A 27,535-nucleotide genomic window follows, 5' to 3' on the forward strand; every position below is an offset into this window, starting at 1 on the left:
CTGTAGTTCCAGTTACTCTGGAGGCTGAGGTGGGAGGATGGCTTGAGCCCAGGAGTTTAGTGCTGCAGTGATCCATGCTCATGCCACTGCACTCCACCCTGGGCAAAAGAGTGAGACTCTGTCTCAAAAAAAATAAAAAAATCTTTCATGCCTCTACTTCACTTTTTGAACATATGTAATATAATTATAGTAACTTTTAATGTCCTTAACTTGCCAATTTTATCATCTATCATTAAGTCAATTTTGATAGACTTGATTTTTTTTCTTCTTCTTCTGGATCAGATTTTCCCATTTCTTTGCATGTTTGTAATTGTTTGTTGGGTATCAAACTTTCCGGTGCTGGATGTATTGATATCCCTATATATATTCTTGAGTTTCATTCTGGGATGCAATTAAGTTACTTGGAAACAGTTTGATTCCTTAGAGTCTTGCTTTTAAGATGTGTTAGGTGAGACTAGAGCAGTGTTCAGTTTAGGGCTAATTATTTCCCCAATACTGAGGCAAGACCCTTCTGAGTTCCCTACCCAATTATGAGCCTTGTGAATTGTCAGCTTTTCCAGTCTGGCTGGTAGGAACAGGTTCTATTCCCAGCTCTACATGAACATGGGCATTATTACCTCTAAGCTTTCAGATTTTTTTTTTCTTCCTTGGCTCAAAGTAGCTCCTCACATACACGTACCAATTGGTGCTCTGCTGAACACTCAGTGCAACCCTCTGCACATTTCTGGGCTCCCTCTGTGTGCAGCTCCCTCCTCTCTGGTTCCCTATCCTTCAAACACTGGCTGCCTTGGTTTTTCTGGACCTCAGCTGTGTCTCCTCAGCTCGGAGTTCACCAGGCTCTTCCTGAATTTCTGCTCCCTGATCTGCAGCCTGGAACCTTTCTCCAGGCAATAAGCTAGGTACTCACAGGGCTCACCTCTGTTTTCCCCATTTCATAGGGATCACTGTCCTTTGTTGCCTGATGGCGAGTGTCTTGAAAACTGTTGTTTCTGGCCAGGTATGGTGCCTGATGCCTGTAATCCTAGCCCTTTGGGAGGCTGAGGCAGGAGGATTGCTTGCGGCCAAAGAGTTCAAGACCAACCTGGCCGACATAACAAGACCTATCTCTTTAAAAGTGTGTGTGTGTGTGTGTGTGTGTGTGTGTGTGTGTGTGTATAAAACTTGTTTCATATATTTTATCCATTTTAGTTGTTTCAGGCATGTGGGTAAATTCTGTCCTTATTACCCCATCTTGACATAAGATCCTCCAGATTAGGATTCAGTTGCTATTCCATTTCCCTGTTAGAGTATTAGCTCCCTAAAGTGAAGGATCTCTTGTTTTGTTTTCCTTGTGGTGTCTTTCTAGTTCATTGTCTAGTATACACAAACTCACTCACTAACCATTTGTTGACTAAGCATTTATTGGTGACCATATTGCAGCATCAAGCAGGTGTGGTGTGTGTCACTGTATCAAAACAAAAACGTCTTTCTAGGCTCTGTCCCCTCATCCTTTAGTTTGATTGGTTTGAGGTTTGTGTGCTGCTTGTCAAACAATATATCGCAAAGCCTCCTGGAGATTATAGTGGCATACGGTCCTTCAATCTTTTCTGGAACAAGGCAGTTTGTAAACAAACAGTAAAGTTAGCTAGGGCCTTTCAACTCTGTAGGAATGAAGTAACCAAGAGCCATCTCTGTTTCTTGTTACTATATTTTTTATATACTCAACAAGGGTGGGAGCTATGACTAAGATAATTCTTAACATTTGTTGCAGCTGTAACTTGCTATCAGAGCAAAAGAGATGAAGACTAGTAAAGAAAGGTCCTGGCAATGGAATTGCTAACATGGATCACAGTATTTCTCACTGATTTTGTGACAATAACAAGGATCTTGGCACAGGATATTTCTTTTTCTTTTTTTTTTCTTGGCACAAACATGGGTTTGGATTAATGCCATACATTTAAATTACTATTATATGAATTCTTATCTCAGTGTCTTCCATTTCCTTAGCTGCTGTTTTGTAGTTGCAGAAACATTACTAAACTGTTTTAACACTCTTAGCAACCAAGGGTCAGCTTTATTTTTGTTTTGTTTAACTTGGGGGCAGGGAATGTATCATTTCATACTTATCCGAGAGTTTTTTAATCTGATCTAATCATTGTTTATGTATTTATTTTTTTGAGACAGAGTCTCGCTCTGTCGCCCAGACTGGAGCGCAGTGATGTGATCTCAACTCACTGCAAGCTCCACCTCCCAGGGTGCCGCCATTCTCCTGCCTCAGCCTCCAGAGTAGCTGGGACTACAGGCGCCCGTATTTTTAGTAGAGAAGGGGTTTCACTGTGTTAACCAGCATGGTCTCGATCTCCTGACCTCGTGATCTGCCTGCCTCTGCCTCCCAAAGTGCTAGGATTACAGACGTGAGCCACCGCGCCCGGCTATAAACAGAATCATACAATATGTATTTGTGGCGTCTTTCACTTAGCATAAGGTTTTGGAGTTTCATCTTGTTACAGTGTGTGTCAGTACTTCATTCTTTTTTATGGCTGAGTAATATTTTATTGTATGGATACCACATTTTGTTTATCTGTTTCTCAGTTAATGGACATACAGGTTGTTGCCACTTTTTAGCTATTGTGAATATGCTGCTATGAACATTTTTATACAAGTTGTTGTATAGACATATGTTTTTATTTTTCTTGGGTATGTGCCTAGGAATAGAATTGCTGGATCATAAGGTAACGATTCTTTAACAAATTGAGAAGCTGCCACACTGTTTTCCAAAGTGGCTGCAGTATTTTACCTTCTCACCAATAATGTACCACGGTTGAAATTTCTCCACATGCTTCAATACTTGTTGTCTGTTTTATTATAGCCATCTTAGTGGGTGTGAAGTAATATCACATTGTGGTTTTGATTTACATTTCCCTAATAACTAATGATACTGAGTATTTTTTCATGTACTGTTAGACTACTGTATATTTGTTTGCTTTTTGGAAATGGGGTCTTGCTATGCATCCCAGGCTGGACTCGAACTTCTGGGCTCAAACAATCCTCCTACCTCGACTGACCGAGTAGCTGAGATTACAAATGTGCACCACCATGCCCAGCTGTACATATTCTTTGTAGAAATGTCTCTTCAAATCCTCGCTTACTTTTAAACTGGGTTGTCCTTTTATTGTTGATTGGCAAGCATTCCTTATATATTCTGGATAAAAATTTCTTGCCAGATACATGGTTCAAAAAATGTTTCTCCTATTCAGCAGATTGTCTTTTCACTTTCTTGATGGTATAATTTGCCCCATAAAAGTTTTTAATTTTGATGTAGTACAATTTATCTATGTTTCTTTTGTTACTTATACTTTGGGTGTCATATCTAAAAACCATTGCCTAACTCAAGGTCACGGAGATATAAATTTTTTTTTTTTGAAACAGAGTTTCGCTCTTGTTGCCCAGGCTGGAGTGCAGTGGCACTATCTTTGCTCACCGCAACCTCTGCCCCCTGGGTTCAAGCGATTCTCCTGCCTCAGCCTCCTGAGTAGCTAGGATTACAGGCATGCGCCACCATGCCCAGCTAATTCTTTTGTATTTCTAGTAGAGATGGAGTTTCTCCATGTTGGTCAGTCTGGTCTTCAACTCCTGACCTTAGGTGATCCGCCTGCCTCAGCCTCCCAAGGAGATATAATCTTATGTTTTTTCCTAAGAGTTTTGTAGTTTAGCCCTTACATTTAGGTTTTTGTTTTTATTTTACTTATTTATTTTGAGTCGGAGTCTTGCTCTGTCGCCCAGGCTGGAGTAGAATGGCGCGATCTCAGCTCACTGCAACCTCCGCCTCCCAAGTTCAGGTGATTCTCCTGCCTCAGCCTCCTGAGTAGCTGGGATTACAGGCATGTGCTACCACACCTGGCTAGTTTTTGTATTTTTAGTAGAGGCGGGGTGTCACCTTGTTGGCCAAGCTGGTCTTGATCTCCTAACCTCAGGTGATCCGCCCGCCTCTGCCTCCCAAAGTGCTGGGATTATAGGCGTGAGCCACCATGTCCATCCCATTTAGGTTTATAATCTATTTTGAGTATGGTGTGAGGTAAGGATTCAACTTTGCATATGAGGGCCAAGAGTGGTGGCTCACATCTGTAATCCCAGCACTTTGGGAGACCAAGGCAGGTGGATCATTTGAGGTCAGGAGTTTAAGACCTGCCTGACCAACATGGCAAAACCCCATCTACTACTAGTCCCAGCTACTTGGGAGGCTGAGGTATGAGAATCGCTTGAACCCAGGAGGCGGAGGTTGCATTGGACTGAGATTGCACCACTGCGCTCCAACCTGGGTTACCAAGTGAGAGACTCTCTCAAAAGAAAAAAAACAAAAACAAAAAACTTTGCATGTGACTGTGCAGTTGTCTTAGTACCATTTGTTGAAACACTGTTCTTTCTCCATTGAATTGTTTTGGTATTCCTGTAGAAAATCAACCATAAGTATAAGGGTTTATTTCTGGATTTTTGGTTATATTCTGTTGATCTAAATGTCTTTCCTAGTGCACCAACACCGTTTTGATTATAGTAGCTTTGCATTAAATTTTGACACTGGGAAGTTTAAGTCTTACTTACAACTGTGTTCTTGGCTATTCTGGGTTTCCATATGAATTTTAGGATCAGTTTGTCACTTTCTATAAAAAAAACCAACTGAGATTTTGAAAGAGATTGTATAAATCTGTAAATTAATTTGCTGAGAGTCCCTTAGGTTTTGTATTCATAATACTAACTTAGGTCCTTCCTAGTTTATCCTTTCTTACAAAATTAATTTCTTTACTTCTACTTTTCTATAACTAAACTTCATATATATGCGTTAAAAGATAACTTATTACAGTGTATTAGTGTTCAACTAACCTAGAAGAAAATATGAAGTAATTACTTTTTGTATTTTAAAAAACAATATTGTACAAGCTAAATCGCTCTATAGCAAAAATCTCTACATACAGAAAAATTATGTAAAGAGATTGGAAAAAAAAAAAACAAAAAACAGAATCCAATTTCCTTTTTTTGAGATGGAGTCTTACTCTGTCACCCAGGCTGGAGTGTCGTGGCGTGATCTTGGCTCACTGCACCCTCTGCCTCCTGGGTTCAAGTGATTCTCCTGCCTCAGTCTCCTGAGTAGCTGGGACTACAGGCGTGCACCACCACACCAGGCTAATTTTTGTATTTTTAGTAGAGACGGGGTTTTGCCATGTTGGCCAGGCTGGTCTTGAACTCCTGACCTAAGGTGATCCACCTTGACCTCCCAAAGTGCCAAAGAGAAGTGCCAGAAGAGGTGCCAAGCTATGTCAGAACTCTATGAAATCGAGCAAAATTCTGTATGACAGAAAAATTTTTCTAGGTCGTTGGGAGTTTTGTTTTGCCTTACTGATTTTTCTGCCGAGATTCATTTTGTATTTGTAAGCATTAGCAAAAATTTATGTATGGGGGAAATTAGATACGAATAATGCCTCTTAAGGAATGTGTATAAGGATTATAAAAAATAAGCATCTTAGATTTTTATAGTGCTTTAGATTCCATCAGTCCCTCAAATAAGACATGGGCAGCTATTTGATAGCTTGTGTAGTTTTTTTTTTAAATTAGCAAGTAAAAATTGTGTTGTTTACGGTGTATAACTTTTTTTACATGTACACATTGTGGAATAGCTAAATTAAATTTGACATAAATATTACCTCACATACTGATCATTTTTTGTGGCAAGAAGCTTGAGTAGTTTTGTTTAGTCAGTGAATACCATAATCCAGTTGCTCTCAACCTTGGCTGCTATGCATCAAAATCCCTAGAGAGCTTTAAAAAATTCAGCTGCCCATGCAGCATACAAGATTAACTAAACCAGCATCTCTGGAGTGGGGCTTGGACATGAGAATTTTGTAAAGCTCTCACAGTGAAGCCACTGTGCATATAACATTTAGAACTACTGCCATACACAGTTGAAAACTGGTAGATTGAGCTAAGGAAAATGTAATTATCCTGAACTGGCAATTAAAATTATGCCCCCCTGAAATGTATGTCACTTTAGTTGTAATCTCAACCACTATGAAAAGTATGGAATTATCAGGACATAATGATTTGGATTTCTCTTTACCTGTGAACCAATAATAAAAGATTATCCAGTCACCAGAATTCCAAAATTTGGTACTAAGATCAGTTATATATACCACCATATAGGTGGGCATTTGTTTGGGGGGGAAAAGTCTGTTGCTAAAAAAATCAAGTTTGTAAGCCACCAGTTAATTGGAAAAAGCACTGAAGCCCTGGCCTTAAGAGTTTGACAACCTGTGTTCTAGTATTAGCTCTGCTGTGTGACTTTGAGCCCATGTATTTAAATTATACTTTATAAAATGGGGCCATTGGACTGAAGGTGATCACCAAATTGTTTATTCAGCAAATTGGATTGCCTATTGTGTTCTAGGCAAGGATGCAGGGATGAACAGAACATACAGCATCCCCTTGAAAAGCATGCAAAAGACAAACACATTGCACAATGTCTAAGTGTAGCTATGGTGAAATGTTCAGGGAATTGAGGGAATATAAAAGTACTTTAGTTGGTTTCAGTTTGGGACAGACACTATAGTTGCCCATTTAACAACCATTCACAGATGCTTGCTTTCCTAGCCACCCTTGCAGCTGGGGCATAGACCAAAGGAAAAATCTGCAGTGCAGGATTTCTTGTAAAAGTTGGCAGTTGAGGGTGGTCCAAGTGCAGTGGTGGTTACAGCTAATTGATCACAACCAGTTACAGATTTATTTGTTCCATTTCTACTCCCACTGCTTCACTTGACTAGCCTTAAAAAAAGTTGGCAATTGAAAAAGAACTCCTTCCTGTTCTGGCTTTATTGTGTGGGGACATAATACTTGGTGCTACAAAGGTCATCTTGAGACTGTGAAGGCCTAAGAACAAAGGCCTCCACACTGAGAATAGCCAAAGAGAAAAACAAAGGAACCTGGATCCTTGATGTCAACAGTGAGCTACTAAACCAACCCTAGAACCACCTTCCTGTGGGCTTATTAAGTGAGATAATAAAACTTCATGTTGTTTGAACCCTTATTGCTTTAAGAGTGGTCTGTGGATCAGCATCATCTGGAAGTCTGGTTAGAAATGCAGAATCTCAGGCCCTACTCAGACCTGCTGCATCAGCATCTGTACTTTAGTAAGATCCCTGGTGACTAACATGAACATCAGAGCTTTTGAAGCATCAGTTTAAACCAACTTTAATTGGGTATTCTGTTCTATGCAAGCTTAGTAACCCAAGTTGTATGAGTACATCTTGTTTGGTCAGCTAGTGCTGCAGTTATAATTATTAGCATTTTTCCATTCCCTTCGTATTTTCAATCTTGCATAGAACATATGGTCATAAACATGATTTTCATATGATAAAGTCTTTAGGTTTCTAGAGTAACTAGTTTCTTGTTCGTGTACATTGAGGCTTGGAGGAATAATGACTAAAAATTTCAGAGTGCCACTCAGGACGTAGAAATTTACTTGCAATCAGAATTTGAATTTCTAGAATCATAATTGTCTCTGCCATCCCCCATGTGACAGTAACAGTTTGTTGCTTAATAATAAGAAATTGGGGCCGGGCGCAGTGGCTCACACCTGTAATCCTAGCACTTTGGGAGGCCAAGGCGGGTGGATCACCTCAGGTCAGGAGTTCAAGACCAGCCTGGCCAACATGGCAGAACCCCGTCTTTACTAAAAATACAAAAATTAGCCGGGTGTGGTGGTGCACGCCTGTAGTCCCAGCTACTCAGGAGGCTGAGGCAGGAGAATCACTTGAACCCAGGAGGCAGAGGTTGCAGTGAGCCAAGATCACGCCACAACACTCCATCCTGGGTGACAGAGTGAGACTCCATCTCAAAAAAAAAGAAATTGGAATCTGGTTTTTTTGGGTTTTTTTTTTTTTCAATCTCTTTAAAGTTTTATAGGTTTTTTTGTTTATTCCTTCATTTATTGATTGATTATTTGTAAAGCAACTCGCAATTACTCTAAAAAGAGCCCATTTTTATTTCCACAGATGAAAAGTTTCTCAGTTGACCTTTTCTTTCCAACTTTTACAGCCAAAATATTACACTGGAAAGTTAAAAATCTATGTCAGAGATAAAACAAAATTACTGTTAATGTTAATCTTTTCCTTCAGGTTCAATTATACATACTTTGGTTACAAGGATAAAATGGTAATGAGTTAATAGCAGTAATAGTGGAATTAACAAAGTGCTTTATTTTACAGGGAAAATATTTATCCCCAAACAAAAACCTGTACAGACTTTTACAGAAGAAAAAGTGTCTCTTGATCCAGAATTAGAAGAAGCTTTGACAAGTGCTTCTGATACAGAATTGTGTGACCTCGCAGGTATCACCTAAAACAATTTAATTTGTGAATAAACGTGGGGTGGAGTGGGAAATACCAGCACATACCTATATACATGATACAGATGTTTTCTTTACCTAGCAAGTACTGTTGAATCAGTAACCACATATTTGGCTTTATATTTTACACGATAAAGCTGACATAAAGAGTTTCATTTCTCTAAATACTCTCAATAGTGAAATGTTTATGTTAAGAGAATGTATTGTATTGTTGACACCTTTTCCCATGTTGTCATATTTGAAAGTCTTTCTAAAAATCTTTCATCAGCTGGTGCTCAGCTAGAAGCTGTCCCATCTGCACACTGAAAAAGAGTCTTCAGGGTCAACTGCTGACCTACTTTATCAGAAGACTGAGAGATGAGTAACTAGAAAGTAGATTGAAGCAGTCAGTTCTGAGCTATACTCACCACCTTCCCAACTTTTCTGAAGTGTATATGAAACACTCCAAACCTCTCTATTATTTTCATTATTGCCAGTTTCTTATCTAGACCAGTATCTTCCCCTCCGTACCTATGTACGACCTACTTTCCTAGATAGAAAAGTGTGATGCATGGGGAGTTCTTCATACCAAATAACCCCAAGAACTATTAAGTTTGAATGTAGCACTGATGGTCCTTTGGGAAGGACCTTGGAAAGGGACAGGTCAAGGTGTGATGCCACAGCCAGAGCAGGAGTCTTTGTGTTGAGGGACTGAGGACTGACAGATCTGTAAATAGTACATTAATCAGAGTGGAATGAGCCAAGGACATCCTCTGACTTCTGCTTTATTTGTACACAAGGGCATCAAAAACTAAAACCAAATTTATTTTTCCTCCTGTCATATTTGAAGGGTGCTCATATTCTTACATACAAGAACCTAATACTTTAGTATTTCACTCTTAACTGGAGTCCAAATGCAAATTGATGACATGAGATTAACATACATTAAAATACGAAGGTTAAGTTGAAAATCTGCTTTTTGTCACATGATATTCCTAGAAACCTTGTGAAATTAACGGCAAAAATAGATCCTTTCCATTTTCTCTCTTAGCCACCAGATGGAGCTAAGCATAGATTTACGTTCAGGATTAGGCTGCCTCCAACTCTGATTTTGGAAATGCGGGGAAATGTAAATTTAGAAATGTGGGGAAAAATAATAAGAGTATTGATGAGAATGACATTGTAGGTGATTTTTAATCATTTTGTTGTTCTGTGTGTGTGTGATCTGTAATTTATAGGAAAAGGTCCAGAGAATATTAAAATTATTGATAAAAATTTTTAATTGTAAAACTCTTCATGTTTAAAACAATAAAAACTTTCTTTTTCTATATAGCAATTCTTGGGATGCACAATTTGATAACGAATACACAGTTCTGTAATATGATGGGAAGTAGTAATGGTGTTGACCAAGAACATTTTTCAGGTGAGTACTTAAAATGCTTTGTGAATTCTAATCGTTTATTAAATATATTTTGTTTTCGCCTTGTGTCAGCTTAAGTATTCACATACTAGATGTTATATATATGTACTTGAAACCTGATATTTCAATTTGGTGGTATTAACCAAGAAAGACATTGAAAATAGAGTATTAAATATTTTGTGCTTAATGGGTCAGCAAATGTAGTAAGAACCACTCTACCTCACTAAATAATAACTAAACAGTATAAAAGCTAGTCAAACTTGGTTTTGTTGACATTTTATTATCACTACTACTAATTTTCAAGAAATAGATAATAATACTTACAAAGAAATTACATTATAAAATCAGATTCAGGTGATACCACAAAACTATTCAACCCCTAAACCTTTCAGTCTGCTGTGAAGTATTATATAGCCTAAAGCAAAGCTTTTCAGAAATTCACTTATAGGAGCCAGGTGTGGTGGATCATGCCTGTAATTTCATTTTCTGAGGCTGAGGCAGGAGGATCGCTTGAGTCCAAGACTTCAAGACCAGCTTTGGAAATGTAGACCTCCATCTCTACAAAATTTTAAAAATTAGCTGGGCATGGTGGCACATGTCTCTAGTCTCAGCTACTTGGGAGACTGAGGGGAGGATGGCTTGAGCCCAGGAGATTGAGCCTTCAGTGAGCCGTGATCACACTACTGCACTCAAGCCTGGGCAATAGAGCAAGACCCTATCTCAAAAAACAGATAAAAAATTCATGTATAGGGTGTTCTTAAATTAGCAAGGTGATACATGCCTTTGTAGCACATTTCAACAATACATAAGTATTTACGGGAAGAAGTAAAAGTGTCTCTGTCTGCAGCTGTCATGCCCTCTGCTTACCCAAACAGCACCCTGTTAAAACACTTTTGTACATACCCTACCAGACTTTTCACTGTTTGTACTAATGTATACATGTTATACATAGTCTCTTGTTTTTTACAAAAAAAGATTATACTGTAAGTATTTATTGCAACTTAATTTTTCAGTAATAATTCTATTAGCTAATTTTTTTTCTTTTCTTTTTTTTTTTTGGAAACAGTCTCCCTCTGTCACCCAGGCTGCAGTACAGTGGCACCATCGTGGCTCACTGCACCCTCTGCCTCTCAGGTTCAAGCACTTCTCCTGCCTCAGCCACCTGAGAATCTGAGATTACAGGTGCACGCCACCATGTCTGGCTAATATTTTTTTTTTTTTTTTTTGTATTTTTAGTAGAGATGGGGTTTTGCCATGTTGGCCAGGCTGGTCTCAAACTCTTGACCTCTGGCGATCTGCCCACCTCAGCCTCCCAAAGTGCTGGGATTACAGGCATGAGCCACTGTGCCTGGCCAACTAAATGTTTTTGAATGCTTACTGTGGGCCATGTTGCATGCACAGCTCTTGGATGTGGAGTACTCTCAGCCCTCAAAACAGTTCTTTGAAATAGATATTATTATCTTTAATTTGCATGTGAGAAAGCTGAGATTTTAAAATAATTAAGTAACCTCAATATTTTACACAAAGTCAGTGGTAAGGATTTTAACCCGTGTTATATAGTGTATCACTTAGCAGTGGACCATGTTTTCTAGTCAATATGTATACATCTACCTCATTCAGACATATGTATAACATTCCTTTTTACGATGTTTTGCAATTTGACCATCCCGCTTCTCATTTTTCAGTTTTTATTGTAGAAGTGTTCAAACATACATAAAAGAAGAGAGAATAATATATTATTACCCAGCTTCAGCTGTTTTTTAACATTTGCCAGCCTTGTTTTATTCATCTTCTGTCTCCCTCCCTAGCCCTTCTACTTTTTTTCCTGAAGTATTTTAAAGCAAACCCTGTTCATTTGTATTACATCACCTATAAATATTTCCATATGTGTGTCTCACAAATAAAGGCTTTTCTTTTAATGTAATCATGATGCCATCATCAAAGTTTAAAATTTACAGTATTTTCTTCGTATCATGTAATACCCAGTCTGTGTCCAGATTTCCTCTATTCTGTCCAAAATGTCATTTCATTATTGACTCAAAAAAGCTTACACACTGCATTTGGTTGTTTGTCTTTTTAGTCTCCCTTAATTTCTTAACAGTTCTCCTCCCCAACCTCTTTCCTTTTTTTTTTTTTTTTCTTTTTTTTTTTTTTCATGCCATTTATTTTTTAAGAAACTGGGTTATTTTTCATAGAATTTTCCACATTCTGGATTTGGCTGATTTCAACCTTATGGTATCATTTTATGTTTTTCTATCACCTGTGTTTCCATAAATTTTTAGTTCTAGCGGCTTGATGAGGTGCAGGTGCAGGTCCCTTTTGGCAAGAATGCTTCATGGGTGGTGATTGAATCATATTAAGAACTTAGCTTATCAAATCTAATCCTTCCTCTTTGGGGGAATGAGATTGATCACAGGGTTCAAATGTAGGCAGCCTGATCCATCCTTTTTAAGTTTCCCATGAACCTTTTGCTTAATAATTCCTGCATCCCATTGACTGGATTCATTATTTCATTAAGGTGCAAGACTCTCGAGATTTCTTTCCCCATTCCACACATCCTGTGGTTTTATAAAATTAGAACTACTCAATTTTCCATTCATTGAGGAAGTTCTTCCCTAGCTGTCTTGAAGACTACCTTGCTGAACTCAAGTGAGAGGGAGCCCACTCTCTGTTGTTGAGCAGAGCTCCATTAGGAAGCTTTTCCTTGTCTTGAACCAAGTTCTGCTTCTTGGCAATCTATACTTGTTCTAACCCAGCCTTTCAGAACAGCACTAAATTTGTCTCTTCTCAGCTTCTACAGGATAAATCTGAAAACAGCTAGCATAACTTCTTTTAATATGTACTTCTCCAGACTAAATATATTCAGATTTTTCACCCTACCTCAGGAAAGTAATTTTCAAACCTTTATCTAAATTGATCTCTTCAAGATGCTCTGTGTGTGTGTGTGATATTTGAAAGTAACAAGATACCCTTAATGGAATTTATTGGATAATCAGTGCACCCTGTCTCAAGATGAGTTTTGCTTCTAAAATCTAGAGGAAGGCAGGAAGGAAAAAAGCCAGATAGTAGTCCATTTTGAACCCGGTCAGTCTTTCCATGTCAATTGCTCTTACTCTTTTGTGGTCATTCACTAGTTTGTGAGCCTTTTGTGGTCTTTGACTTGAATGACCACAAAAAAGTAATGCTTTCCCCAGAAAATATATCCATAAAAGTTTACCCGTTATAGTTGTTCATGGACCCCCACACACAGGCAGCAGAGCACAGTGATCTCTTGAAAGGACTCAAGGATTTCAGGGCCTCTGTTGTTCACATCTGAAGCATCATATTCCTATCGTGTGGGTAGCTGAGGTAAAGATTAGGGAGTGAGAGTGAGGGAGGGCAGTAAATTTTGGAGACTCTGTCTCAGTAGCTCTTCCGTGTACCTTTACCTCCTCTCCCTCTCTGCTCCTTATTCCCACCCTCCTTCCTATTCCTTCTTTCTCACAGAAAGTTCTCCCTCCTTTCCCACTGCAGAGTACTCCCCATGGGAGGAAGAGGTAATGTGCCCTCCCATCACCTTATTCTTCTCATTTAGGCTATATTTCTTTAAGTCTGTGATTCTTACTGCCTTTATGCCAATTATCAGTTAAATCTCAGAGAAATGATGAGATGCTAGATTTTATCATACTAGTACTTTATCTTAAATATTGCTAAAAACAAATGGCATCATCAACTTGTGCTATCAAATATATTTGAGTGGTAAAAATATCTTGTAATATACTAAGACAATGAAAATATTCATTTTTGAAGACTGATACATGGCAAATAAATTAAATATTGAACATGTTTGGTATTTATATTCAGTAAAATTTTATTTGGATGCCTTAAATGTGTGTCAAGGCCAGGCGCAGTGGCTCACGCCTGTAATCCCAGCACTTTGGGAGGCCAAGGCAGGCAGATCACTTGAGGCCAGAAGTTCGAGACCACCCTGGCCAACATGATGAAACCCATCTCTACTAAAAATACAAAAATTAGCCAGGCATGGTGGCACACACCTGTAGTCCCAGGTACTCGGGAGGCTGAGGCAGGAGAGTCAGTTGAACGTGGCAGGAGGAGGTTGCAGTGAGCCAAGATCACGCCACTGCACTCTAGCCTGGGCAATAGAGTGAGACTCCATCTCAAAAAAAAAAAAAAAAAAAAAAACCATTTAAAAAAAATAAATAAATATGTGCCAACACATAAAGGATCTTTTCGGAACTGTGGGGCTGAAACTTTTAAATCTGTCCCCTTGAATAAATATGTGTGTATGAGAGAGAGAGAAAGAGATGTTACCAAGTGAATATCTGCATCCACTGTAATAGTATCAACTCCAGGCCCGGCGCGGTGGCCCACGCCTGTAATCCCAGCACTTTGGGAGGCTGAGGCGGGCGGATCACGAGGTCAGGAGATTGAGACCATGCTGGCCAACATGGTGAAACCCACTAAAAATACAAAAAATTATCCGGGGCCGGGCGCGGTGTCTCACGCGTGTAATCCCAGCACTTTGGGAGGCCAAGGTGGGCGGATCACGAGGTCAGGAAATCGAGACCATCCTGGCTAACAATGTGAAACCCCATCTGTACTAAAAATACAAAAAATTAGCGGGGCGTGGTGGCAGGCGCCTGTAGTCCCAGCTACCAGGCAGGCTGAGGCAGGAGAATGGCGTGAACCCGGAAGGCGGAGCTTGTAGTGAGCCGAGATCGCGCCACTGCACTCCAGCCTGGGCGACAGAGCGAGACTCCGTCTCAAAAAAAAGAAAAAAAAAAAAAAATTATCTGGGCGTGGTGGCGGGCGCCTGTAGTCCCAGCTACTCAGGAGGCTGAGACAGGAGAATGGCGTGAACCCGGGAGGCGGAGCTTGCAGTGAGCCGAGATAGTGCCACTGCACTCCAGCCTGGGTGAAAGTGCGAGACTCCATCTCAAAAAAAAAAAAGTATCAACCGCTGCTCTTTTCATTTATCACTGCAGATGTGGTCAAAGGTGAAAAGATTCTTCCAGTATTTGATGAGCCACCAAATCCAACCAACGTAGAAGAGAGTTTGAAGAGAATTAAAGAAAATGATGCTTATCTTGTTGAAGTTAATTTGAATAATATAAAGGTAAGTGTGCTAGTCAGAGTGGTTTTGTATTGCTTTGAGTCGGCTGAACCTAGGATGAGAGCTGGGCAGTTGATAAAATAGTCTAATTCTTTCTACTTTAAGGTAAAGTTTTTGCTCTTACCAGTATGCTAACATAGGTTTCTTCATATTTTAGATACTGAAGTGTTATGGTATTGTATTTTCTCACTTGCTTTTTGAGAAATTTATCATCTAAAAATGTAAACCCTACAAACTGTCAGAATAAATCTCTCGGGTTTTCTAAATACTGCCCGCTTCTAAGAACATTTAGCCTCTTGGGTCTTGCTTTTGTAAAATTTGGTTCCTTAGCTAGGTATGGTGGTGCATGCTTGTAATCTCAGCTATCTGGGAGACTGAGGCTGGAGGATGGCCTGAACCCAAAAGTTTGAGACCAGCCTGGGCAACATAGTGAGACCTGCCACCGCCCCATCTCAAAAAATAAAACCTGGTTTTTTTTTGAGGTAAAATTTAAATATGGTAAAAATCTCCCTTTTAATGTACAGGTCTATGAATTTTGACAGGTGCATACAATTTTGTACAACCACCATTACACTCAAGATGTAGAATATATCTGTCACTGCAGAAGTTCTCTCATACCTCTTTGTAGTCATTCTCTGCCCCCCAGCTCTAGCCCCTGACAACCACTGACCTATTTTCTTTCCCTATCATTTTGCCTTCTCCAGAATATCATATAAATGGAATCCTATAGTATGTAGCCTTTGGGGTCTGACTTCTTAGCATAATGCATTTGAGATTCATTCCTGGTGAGTGTGTCAGATACGCTGCAGTTTGTTTATTTGTTCATCAGTTGGTAGACATATGGGTTCCTTCCAGTTTGGGATGGTTATTAATACAGCCACTATATACTTTCACACACAGGTTTTTGTGTGAACATGCTTTAAATTCTCTTGAGTAATCACCTAGGAATAGGCTTTCTGGGATCTTACTTTGAGTTTTAAACAATGCAACTGTTCCCTGGAGTAAGGAAAGAAGAAATTAGGAGGGCATAGGGGTAATTAATCACCGAAGAGTAAACTCAGATTATCTAGATATTAGCCATTGTGTAAAAGCTTCATTATAAATTCCTTATTTTAAAAGTTGATTTTTTTGAACTGGGGGACAAGGGGAGGAGAGCATCTGGAAATCACGAGCCTAGGGAAGAAAGCCTCTGTGCTCCTCTAGGGAGTAATCCTTCCTGTGAGTGGAGGAAGGAAACCCTCAGAGAAAGCTTAAAGCTTATATTCATAGTTGATTACTCACTTTTTTTTTTGTTTGTTTGTTTGTTTTTTGAGACGGAGTCTCCCTCTGCCGCCCAGGCTGCAGTGCAGTGGCCGAATCTCAGCTCACGGCAAGCTCCGCCTACCGGGTTTACGCCATTCTCCTGCCTCAGCCTCCCGAGTAACTGGGACTACAGGCGCCCGCCACGTCGCCCCGCTAGTTTTTTTGTAGTTTTTAGTGGAGACGGGGTTTCACCGTGTTAGCCAGGATGGTCTTGATCTCCTGACCTCGTGATCCGCCCATCTCGGCCTCCCAAAGTGCTGGGATTACAGGCTTGAGCCACCGCGCCCGGCCTGTTTGTTTTTTTGTTTTTTTGAGACAGAGTCTCGCTCTGTTGCCCAGGCTGCGATCTTGACTCACTGCACCCTCTGCCCCGCCCCACGTTCAAGCGATTCTTGTGTCTCAGCCTCCTGAATACCTGGGATTACAGGCACCCACCATCACACCTGGCTAATTTTTGTATTTTTAGTAGAGATGGGGTTTCACCATGTTGGCCAGGCTGGTTTTGAACTCCTGACCTCAAGTGATTTGCCCACCCTGGCCTCCCTATGTGCTGGGATTACAGGTGTGAGCCACTGCACCCGGCCTATTTTAATTTTTTTAATTTGGTCCCTGTGTATTCCTTTCTCTAAATAAACAGTAATGATCTGAAAATAACCAGGCTAAGGGGAATTGAAGTCTCACATACTACGGAGAAAAACCAGCATCTTCAATACTTTATTTTCTCTCCTTCAAGTAGTGTAGGTTTAATCTCTCTTAGTACTTTGTAGCTTAAACTAAGTGACTGAGAACAGTCTGTCTGCCTCGGGAATCATACTCCATCAGAGATGGGCTCCTTCATCTCTCTCCTTGTAGAAAAGTAAATCCACTTTTATTTTCATATAAAAAGAATAATGAAGGCCGGGAGCGGTGACTCATGCCTGTGATCCCAGCACATTGGGAGGCCAAGGAGTGTGGATCACCCAAGGTCAGGAGTTCGGGACCAGCCTGACTAGCATAATGAAACCCCATCTCTACTAAAAATACAAAATTAGCCAGAGCTGGTGGCGCATGCCTGTAATCTCAGCTACTTGGGAGGCTGAGGCAGGAGAATTGCCTAAACCCCGGAGATGGAGGTTGCAGTGAGCTGAGATTGTGCCATTGCACTCCAGCCTGGGCAACAAGAGTGAAACTCCGTCTCAAAATAAATAAATAAATACATACATACATACAAAGAATAATGAAAGGTGAGAATAGTGAGAATTTTTTTAAATCTAAGTGCTAGAGAAATGGTGTTATGTGCACTGCTCTGAGTCAGTAGTTTATGCAAATGCTCCATCATAAATAAGTCAGATAAATGTGGAGAAAACTGCATTATTTGTTTTCATTTGTAGACTAATTCTTTTGAGTTTGTATAACTTCTGAATACATTTTAAAGCAAAAAAAAATATTTGATTAATGGAAACTAAATATAATGAAAATTGAAATGTAATGATGTTTTATATTATTGTCTTTCAAGAATATCCCAATTCCAACCCTAAAAGATTTTGCAAAGGCTTTGGAAACCAACACACATGTGAAATATTTCAGTCTTGCAGCCACCCGGAGCAATGACCCTGTTGCTACTGTAAGTAAGCTACTTGAGAATATCAAAATTATGACATACCCAGGGTGTGTTACAGTGGTGATTTTTATGAACGAGATTTACCCCTTTATTTTATAGTTAATCTTTTAGCTCACTATTAGGCAGTATACTACTTACCACCTTTTTGTGTTTATTTTTTCCTGTATTTCCTTCCTATGAATTTTTCCCCCTCCCAGCTTCCCCCTCCTTCATATGAATTTTTTAAAACATGGAATCATGTAGTGTATGCTGTTCTGCAACTTGATTTTTTACTCTACGTTTTATCTTTAAAGTTTTGTTGTATCAATACATAGGGATCTACCACATTATTTTAACATCTTCAGAGGATTCCATTTATGGATCTTTAGTGGTGGATTTTTGTTAAATGCTTTTGCTGTGTCTCTTGAGATGATCATATGGTTTTTGTCCTTTATTCTGTCAATATGGTATATTGATTGACTTTTATATGTTGAACCAACCTTTCATTCCTGAGGTAAATCCCACTTGATCATGGTATAAACCTTTTGTTTCACTTGGCTTTGAGAGTATCACTCACTCCACTGGGGGCTCCCCTTACCTCAGTGGACAGTCCTTCTCAAAGCCCTGTACTGGTTTCTCCACATCTCTTCAACTTCTAAATATTGGAATGGCCCAGAACTTGGTCCTTCTTTTCTCAGTCTATATTGACTTCCTGGGTAATCTCAGAAATATATATATTATCTCCATATACTTGCTGATGCCTCCCGGTGTTGTTATCTACAGTTTGTATCTCTCCTGAATTCTGTATTCATGTTCAGCTACCTCCTCAGCAGCTTTACTTGGATGTCTAATTTACATCTTACATGTAAGTCCTTAACCAAACTCCTGACTTACATGTAAGTCCTTAACCAAACTCCTGACTTCCATCCTGTGCCTGCTTTTCTCTGCTCTTTTCTGTCTTACTAAATGCAATTTCAATCTTTAATTGCTCAGGCAAAAAAAAAATTATAATGGAATAATTCTTGACATCCCTTTCTTGCAACCTTAAACATACCTTTAACCCTATCTTCAAAATATTTCAGAATCCAACCACTTCTCACCATTTTCACAACTACCACCTTGACCCAAGCCACCATCTTTTCCCACCTGGATTATTGCAACAGCCTCCTAATTGAGTTACCTTCATCTATTTTACCTACCCCAAAATCAATTCTTTACATAGCACTAAGAGTGATTCTTTTAAACTTAAGTTAAATTATCTCATTCCTGGCCGGGCGCGGTGGCTCAAGCCTGTAATCCCAGCACTTTGGGAGGCCGAGGCGGGTGGATCACGAGGTCAGGAGATCGAGACCATCCTGGCTAACATGGTGAAACCCCGTCTCTACTAAAAATACAAAAAAAAAAACTAGCCGGGCGTGGTCGCGGGCGCCTGTAGTCCCAGCTACTCAGAGGCTGAGGCAGGAGAATGGCATGAACCTGGGAGGCGGAGCTTGCAGTGAGCCGAGATCGCGCCACTGCACTCCAGCCTGGGTGACACAGCGCGAGACTCCGTCTCAAAAAAAAAAAAAAAAAAATTATCTCATTCCTATTCGGAGAACCCTCTAGCAGCTTCCCATCTCATTAAGAGTAAAAATCAAAATCTTTCAGTGGCCTTATAAGGCTTCACATAAGTCAATCTCATCTCCTTTACTTGCCCTTTCTTTCATTCTACTCTAGCCATACAGCCTTCTTCAACATGCCATGTGGACTCCCAAATCAGGGCCCGTACCTTTGTTCCTTCTGCCTTGAACTTTCTTCCTAAAATAATCCACATAACTTCACCTTATCACTTTGACTCTTTGCTCAAAAGTCACCTTCTAGGTGAGGCTTTTCCTGACCATGCTATATAAAATACCAACCCCACTTCCACCCTCAGTACTCCCCCTCTACCCTATTGTGCCTTTTTTCTTTTTACCCTCTAACATTGCACTTTGCTTACTTTTATTATCTGCGTCCCTCCCCAACTAGAAGGAACATTCTGCCAGGCAGGGACCAATATGTTTTATTTCTGAATATCTAGAACAGTGCTAATCAAATAATAGACCATCAGTAATATTTGAATAAATGTATGGATAAGGGATTTGTTCCAGGTCACATAGCTAGTTGTTGCTAATAGAAAGGACAAGTATGTAGGTATCAGCCACAGTTTTTTGTAGTATCTCTACCCCCTATTGCCTTTCCTTTAACTTTAAGCTTGGTCTTACCCATATTTTCTGTAGTTTAAGCTTGCTTTTAATCCCCCTACGGGGCTGTTTTATATAAACTCATGATCGTTCTTCTTTTTTCTTTCTCTTTCCTTCCCCTCCTTCCTTCCCTTCTCTCTTCCTACCTCTCTGTCTCTTTCTCTTTCCTTCCCAGTCTCCCTCCTCTTTCTTTTTTCACTTGTAGGCTTCTGTTAATTAATCAATATGGTATTTATTAAGCACTGAGTCAAATGTCTAATACTGTGCCGTATCCTATGAGAAGTGAAACAGAAGCAGATTGAAGACATACCATTACTTGAGGAATTTAATATTTCATTAGCCCCTTCTTCTCAACGGCCTTTGTGCTCTTCTGGTTCTGGTTATCTGTGTTCTTTTCTGGCCTTCTGCCTTGACCACTTTTTTGGCCCCTGCCTTGGAAATTAGTACATAATTTACCCTCATTTTGGCTTCACATGGTCCACCTACAGCAAGACCCAAATAAGAAAAGATGTTCCAGGCACATTGATGAAGTTGGTCTGACACAGAAACTGAAAGAGTGAGAGAGACAGAAGAAAGAAGCATGAAGTAGGGAATGAGGAGTAGAGAATGTCACCAACAGGGAATTACACGTGATCAAAAAATCTAAAGATTATGACAGGGTGCATATGAAAAATAGGTACAGGCCAGGTGCAGTAGCTCACAACTGTAATCCCAGCACTTTGGGAAGTCGAGGTGGGTGGATTGCTTGAACCCAGGAGTTTGAGACCAGCCTGGGCAACATGGTGAAACCCCATCTCTACAAAAAAATACAAAAATTAGCCGGGCATGATGGTGCACAACTGTAGTTTCAGCTACTCAGGAGGCAGAGGTGGGAGGATCAGTTGAGCCCAGGAGGCAGAGGTTGCAGTGAGCTATGATCATGCCACTGCACTCCAGCCTGGGTGACAGGGCAAGACCCTGTCTCAAAAAAAAAAAAAGAAAAAGAAAAAGAAAAGTAGGTACAGTCATCCATGGGTTCAACCAACTTCAGATCAAAAATATTTGGGAAAAAAAATTCTATGGATTTCTAAAAGCAAAATCTGAATTTGCTGTATGCCAGGTACTGTGTTGAATCCACAAAAATGAAATGATGTGTAGGCATTGTATTAGGTATATTAAGTAACCTAGAGATAATGAAAAGTATACAGGAGGATGTGTGCAGGTTGTATGCAAATACTATGCCATTTTATATAAGGCAGTTGAGCATCTGAAGATGTTGGTATCTGCAGGTGGTCCTGGAACGAATCCCCAATGAATACTGAGGGACAACTGTACCTGTGAGAGCTATGGGCTACTGTGTCAAACTGAAACAACTAATGACAAACATTAAGGCAGTTATGTTAATTAATATATTTGTTTATGACATGTACAATATGTAGTAGGTACTATATCAAATTTTCATCTCAATATTTTCTTTAATTTCCAGGCTTTTGCAGAAATGCTGAAAGTGAACAAAACTTTGAAGAGCTTAAATGTGGAGTCCAACTTCATCACAGGAGTTGGGATTCTGGCACTGATTGATGCGTTAAGAGATAATGAAACCCTGGCAGAGCTCAAGATTGACAATCAGGTCAATGTTCTACAATAATAACGTCGAGGAAGCTACAGCCCACACTGCTATGTAGGGCTTGGCGACTCAGGATGGGGATGGGAGGTGGGCTGTCAGGGATCCCTATTGAAAGATGCTGGGCTGAATGGAGAGCGGACATTTGGGGTATCTAGAATATTAGTGTATATAACAGTGTATACAATATAAAGGTGTATACTCTCCCTAGATCATTTTAAGAGAATTTAGATGGCTATCTAGTTTGAACTGAGAGGACTTTTACCTGTGACCTAGTCCACCTTCCAATTTTTCAGCTCTGTGCTGGCAAGGTCCACATTGTAGGGTCTTTGTAAGTAAGAGGCAGAGAGATACATGTTAGCAATGTTTCCATCCAGATTAGCTATTAATTTTTTTATTTGAAAAAATAACTCCAGTTATTTGAAAAAATATTTGGTAAATGTCTCCTTCAGTCCTTCAAACAACTTTTGTAAACTATGAAGGTAGAAAAGAGGATTATGTCTTAAAATTTAACCCAGTGCTTCTTAATCCATGTTTTTAATTTTTTATTGAGATATAATTACGTACAGTAAAATTCACTTTTTTAAAATATACAGTTAAATGGTTTTTAGTATATTTGTGGAGTTTTACAGCCATTACCACTAATTCCAGAACATTTTCATTACCCCACAAAGAAACCCCATACCCTTTAGCAGTCACTCCCCATTCACCCCTCTCACCAGGCTCTGGCAATCACTCATCCACTTTCTGTTTCTTAGGATTTGCCTATTCTGGACAGCTTGTATCTGGGGAATCAAACAATATGTGATCTTTTTGTGACTGGCTTCTTTCACCTAGCATAATGTTCTGGAGGTTCATCTGTATTGTAGCATACATCAGTACCTCATTCTTTTATGACTGAATAATATTCTGTTCCATTTGGGGTGTGTCCACGTATGGGCCCCTAGAAATAATACTGCTATGAACATTCATTACAAACTCTTACATGGACATAGATTTTCATTTCTCTATATAGCTAGGAGTGTAATTGCTGGGTCACATGGTAATTCTATGTTTAACTTTTTGAGCAGCAGCCAAACAGTTTTCCACAGTAGCTGTACTATTTTACATTCCTCCCTGCAATGTCCTCATTTTTCCACATTCTTGCCAACACTTGTTATTATCTATCTTTTTTATTATACTTATCCTAGTGGGTATGAAGTATATCTCATTGTAGTAATTCACACTTTTTTGATGTCTGTATGATCATATTACTGAACTTAAAAAAGTTTATTTTGTGGCCGGGCGCGGTGGCTCAAGCCTGTAATCCCAGCACTTTGGGAGGCCGAGACGGGTGGATCACGAGGTCAGGAGATCGAGACCATCCTGGCTAACACGGTGAAACCCCGTCTCTACTAAAAAATACAAAAAACTAGCCGGGCGAGGTGGCGGGCGCCTGTAGTCCCAGCTACTCGGGAGGCTGAGGCAGGAGAATGGTCTAAACCCGGGAGGCAGAGCTTGCAGTGAGCTGAGATCCGGCCACTGCACCCCAGCCTGGGCGACAGAGCAAGACTCTGTCTCAAAAAAAAAAAAAAAAAAAAAAAAAAAGTTTATTTTGTGTGTGTGCGTGTGTAAAGTTCCAGTGAGGCTGTGGTGATGATGGGGTCAGTGGGTGAAATCAGCTTCCTGTGACAAACATTTCTTAGCTTTAAGTGACCAGTTTTCTACAACAAGCAGTTTGTTCTCAGTTACAAATCAGCCCTTGGAACTACTGAACTATGTATATGTTGTAGGAATTGGGAACATTTTTTAAAGAGATCAAAGAATCAGCATGTGCCTGAATGTCTTAATTTACCTAGAAAAGTATTTTGATCTAGTTTATTAATATTGTTCTTTTTTTTTCTGATTATTCCAGAGGCAGCAGTTGGGGACAGCTGTAGAATTGGAAATGGCCAAGATGCTTGAGGAAAATACAAATATCCTTAAATTTGGATATCAGTTTACACAGCAGGGACCACGAACCAGGGCAGCTAATGCTATAACAAAAAACAATGACTTAGGTAAGGCATAGACAGTATCGATCGAGTTTCTGGGTTCTATCATAAGCTAATGTATTGAGGGAACTTCTTTTCCTCTTAAGAATAAATTCTAACAAAGAAGTTATTTGGCCTTTGTTTCTAAAATCTACATGGTCCTTTTTATACCGATTGAATTCTAGTTCAATTAAAGTGAGGGTGTTGTGATGATTGGGTCAATGGGTAAAGTCAGCTTCCTGTGACAAGCATATTTCGTAGTTGTAAGTAACCAGTTTTCTACAACAAACAATTTGTTCTCAGTTACAAATCAGTCCTTGGAACTATTGAAACAAAGATTTCAACATTAAAGGAAAGTTTTTTGCCCTTTTAATCAAATAGACCTGGTAGAAATTCAGTTTTATATGATAGAATATGGAATATAGAAATATATAAAATAGAGAATAATTATATTTCTCACCCAGGTTTTTTGTCATTGTTGTTGTGAGACAGAGCCTCACTCTGTTGCCAGGCTGGAGTGCAGTGGTGCCATCTCGGCTCACTGCAACCTCTGCCTCTGGGGTTCAAGCGGTTCTCCTCCCTCAGCCTCCCAAGTAGCTGAGACTACAGGTGTGCACCACCATGCCCAGCTAATTTTTGGGTGGTTTTTTTTGTTTGTTGGTTTTTTTTGGGTTTTTTTTTTGAGACAGAATCTTGCTCAGTTGCTCAGGCTGGAGTGCAGTGGCATGATCTCGGCTCACTGCAAGCTCCACTTCCCGGGTTCACGCCATTCTCCTGCCTTAGCCTCCCAAGTAGCTGGGACTACAGGCGCCTGCCACCACGCCCAGCTCATTTTTTTTTGTATTTTTGGTAGAGACGGGGTTTCATCATGTTAGCCAGGATGGTCTCGATCTCCTGACCTTGTGATTCACCCACCTCGGCCTCCCAAAGTGCTGGAATTACAGGCGTGAGCCACTATGCCCAGCCAGTTTTTGTATTTTTAGTAGAGATGGGGTTTCACTGTGTTGGCCAGGATGGTCTCGATCTCTTGACCTCACCATCCGCCCACCTTGGCCTCCCAAAGTGCTGGGATTACAGGCGTGAGCCACCGCACCTGGGCCCTCACCCAGGTTTTACAGTCCGGTGTGTAGGTGTTTGCTCATCTTTCTAACAGGACTGTTGTGGAACTCTCTTCTCACTGCATACATCTAGGTCAGTAATCTCTCATTCTCCTGTGGTTCCTATTTAATTGCTTGAGGCTTGTGGCTTCTGTTTGAAATAGACTTTCCAGCCAAGGCTGAATTAAAGAATATGGTGCTTAGAATTTTATTTCTACATGTTTCCAAAAGTTGATTCTTTTAAACTAGGATGTTTGCCATTGAAGTATTTTTAAAGATGCCTTTTAGAAAAGAAGTAAAACAAGACTTCTCAAAAGGAGTGACATTTCAAAGTGTTGCCATTCTCTTAAGCTTCAGCCATATTTGAGTTTGCATTCTGTAAAAGTTTCTGGAGCAGGAAAAAAATAGCACTTCATTTCTTTATTCCAGATCACTGTGGAAAATATTAGCTCAAACTCTTTCTGTCCTTTGTATCACTATGGTTTCCCAGAGGAGATGTTAGCTGCTTGCTTTTGAAAATAGAAAATTGGTGTGTTTTGGTGTATTGTTGATTCCAAATGTAGTTTGCAAAGTCATGCTAATTGTTTTAGTATTGGTTCAGTAGTTAGCTTCTATTTTTTCCTTCAGGCATTTAATTTTGCTTCTTAGAGCAATGTTTTAAGAGAACTTCATAAAGTTCTAGCTGGACTTCATAAATAATTGGAGAGGTTTAAAAACACATACATTATTGGCTTAAAATGACTTTCTTCACCCCAAAAAGTTGGTTGACCAGGGCCTCACGACCATCACATAACCCTACTTTGATGGATAGTGAAGCCAAGTGCTCTGTTGAATGTTTACTATGTTCTCATTAGTGCACTACACAGCCACGAGGTACTGATACTGTTGTTCTCCTGTTATGCAGGATAAGTTGAGGCTCAGAGAAGTTAACTGACTTGCCAAAAAACACACTACAGAAAAGTGACAGAGCGAATTTCCTTAGAGGTTCTGATTTAGTCTATGATGAGATTTGGGTTGAAGTCATTTCACACTCAGAAACCCTGGCTTGTTTCTCCAGTGTTGAGTGGATATTTGAGTTTCTGAGTTCATCATTGTTATACATCTTAAGCAGGTATGCCCCGTATGTCTTCTACTTAACACAGCATTTGTCCTATTTTTTAAATTGCCTTTTACTCAGAAAATTAATTATATGTAATAGTCTTATTTCCAAATACTATATGCTTTTTGAGGGCAGGGACTATGTTGTTGGCAGGGCCATGTCCAACTATTGAATCCCAACTCTCTTAAAACCATGCCTGACACACAATAGGTACTTAAGAAAACTGGATTAAGTGAATAAATAAGTGGTAGAATTTGAACTCTCTCAAAGTTACAATTTTCTGGTACCTAAATGGCCATAAACTAAGCCAGAAGTATCCTCCATTTTTCCTCTCCTTGGAAACTAACTTAACAAGCCCCAACCAGCTGTTACTTACCTCCCTCCAGGAGGCAGGTGATTCCAGCAACTGGCCCTCCGGGGGCAGTACAGTGAATGCCCATAAATGTCATGGCAGGGGTGCTGACCTTTGCAAGGCTTCAGCAGTTGTGTTTTTTTGTGAAGCCTGTTGTGGTAGGCACTTTGCCTGCATTTCTGTAAGAAAAGAAATGTCCAGTGTTAGATTGAGGGAGATTTGGGCAAATGCAAGATGGGGGGGGGGGCAAATGAAAACCACTTCCTAGACTGCTTTATGTTGGCACTGAGCAATTGAATAGCTGTGCACAGTGGGGTGTTATAGAGGAATTGAAGGCCATGTTGAAGAAGCTGTGTTCTGACCCAAAGCAGAATTGAGAGAAAGCAAGCAGCTTTGTGCTGGGAACTCTGTAGACTCCCACTTACACTGTTTCATTCTGATCCAAACTACATTTTCAGACGTGGGTCTCAGGCATGAAATGACAATAAACACATTCCTGGACAGGGCAATTATAGATAAAAGTTCAAATTTGAGAGCAAGCAAGTTATTTATGTGCTGATGACAGCCTGTGGATTTTAAGAACTGACTATCATGAGGCTGGCTCCAGAATAAACTTTCAATAAGTACTTGTTGTTTAAAGCTAGTATTTACAAAGTGATATCAGCAGATCAAGGCTGGGTGCGGTGGCTCACGCCTGTAATCCAAGCACTTTGAGAGACCCAGATGGGTAGATCACCTGAGGTCAGGAGTTTGAGACCACCCTGGCCAATGTGGTGAAACTAAAAATAAAAAATTAGCCAGGTGTGGTGGCAGGTGCCTGTAATCCTAGCTACTGAGGGGGCTGAGGCATGAGAATTGCTTGAACCCAGGAGGCAGAGGTTGCAGTGAGCCGAGATTGCACCACTGCACTCCAGCCTGGACGACAGGGTGAGACTTTTGTCTTAAAAAAAAAAAAAAAAAGGTGATATCAGCAGATTTAAGAGGCAGTGTTGGTAGAATACACTAAAATTACATGGTTAAAGAACTTGGATTTATTTGGATTTTATGCAGGAAGCGTTTGAGAGCCATTAGAGAACACTGAATACATGATTAAGATACTTAAAAAAAAAAAAACTGCCCTTATTGCTTTTAGAGTTAGAAAATGAGGTTAGTTAGGACATTTGCAATTAACTAATGATGACGTATTGACAACTTTTATCAGTGGAGTGTGTTTTGGAAAGAAATTGGACCAGATCCAAACAATTGTTAACAGGGCAACATTTATAAGCCTGCCATCTAGAGGATGAGCTGAGGAATTGCTGGAAGGTAACAGGTGAGCACCAGGTGAGAAAGAGGAGGCAGAAATGGCCCGTTGCCCCACTGTCCTCTGTTGTACACACAGTGGCA

The 27,535-nt window shown here is 40.0% G+C and overlaps 2 protein-coding genes across 4 annotated transcripts in view; one reads left to right on the forward strand and one right to left on the reverse strand.

Moving 5' to 3' along the window:
* TMOD3 (tropomodulin 3) overlaps nt 1-27,535 on the forward strand; it is a 79,877-nt gene that overhangs the window by 46,762 nt on the left and 5,580 nt on the right. For both annotated transcript variants that reach the window (XM_015452833.3, XM_005559574.4), the window contains 6 exons: nt 8,232-8,354; nt 9,684-9,773; nt 14,756-14,886; nt 17,681-17,788; nt 21,452-21,595; nt 23,484-23,628. In XM_015452833.3, coding sequence (XP_015308319.1) covers nt 8,232-8,354; nt 9,684-9,773; nt 14,756-14,886; nt 17,681-17,788; nt 21,452-21,595; nt 23,484-23,628 — 741 coding nt within the window. The remainder of the gene's footprint in view (nt 1-8,231; nt 8,355-9,683; nt 9,774-14,755; nt 14,887-17,680; nt 17,789-21,451; nt 21,596-23,483; nt 23,629-27,535) is intronic.
* LOC102124488 (RNA polymerase-associated protein LEO1-like) overlaps nt 24,728-27,535 on the reverse strand; it is a 30,479-nt gene continuing 27,671 nt past the window's right edge. The window contains exon 8 of one of the 2 annotated variants that reach the window (XM_073995812.1): nt 24,728-26,328. In XM_073995812.1, the coding sequence (XP_073851913.1) occupies nt 26,243-26,328 (86 nt within the window). In that variant the 3' untranslated portion in view covers nt 24,728-26,242. The remainder of the gene's footprint in view (nt 26,329-27,535) is intronic. The other variant, XM_015452834.4, reaches the window with a different exon arrangement.

Source organism: Macaca fascicularis, chromosome 7, assembly GCF_037993035.2.
Source record: "Macaca fascicularis isolate 582-1 chromosome 7, T2T-MFA8v1.1".
Taxonomy (NCBI): domain Eukaryota; kingdom Metazoa; phylum Chordata; class Mammalia; order Primates; family Cercopithecidae; genus Macaca; species Macaca fascicularis.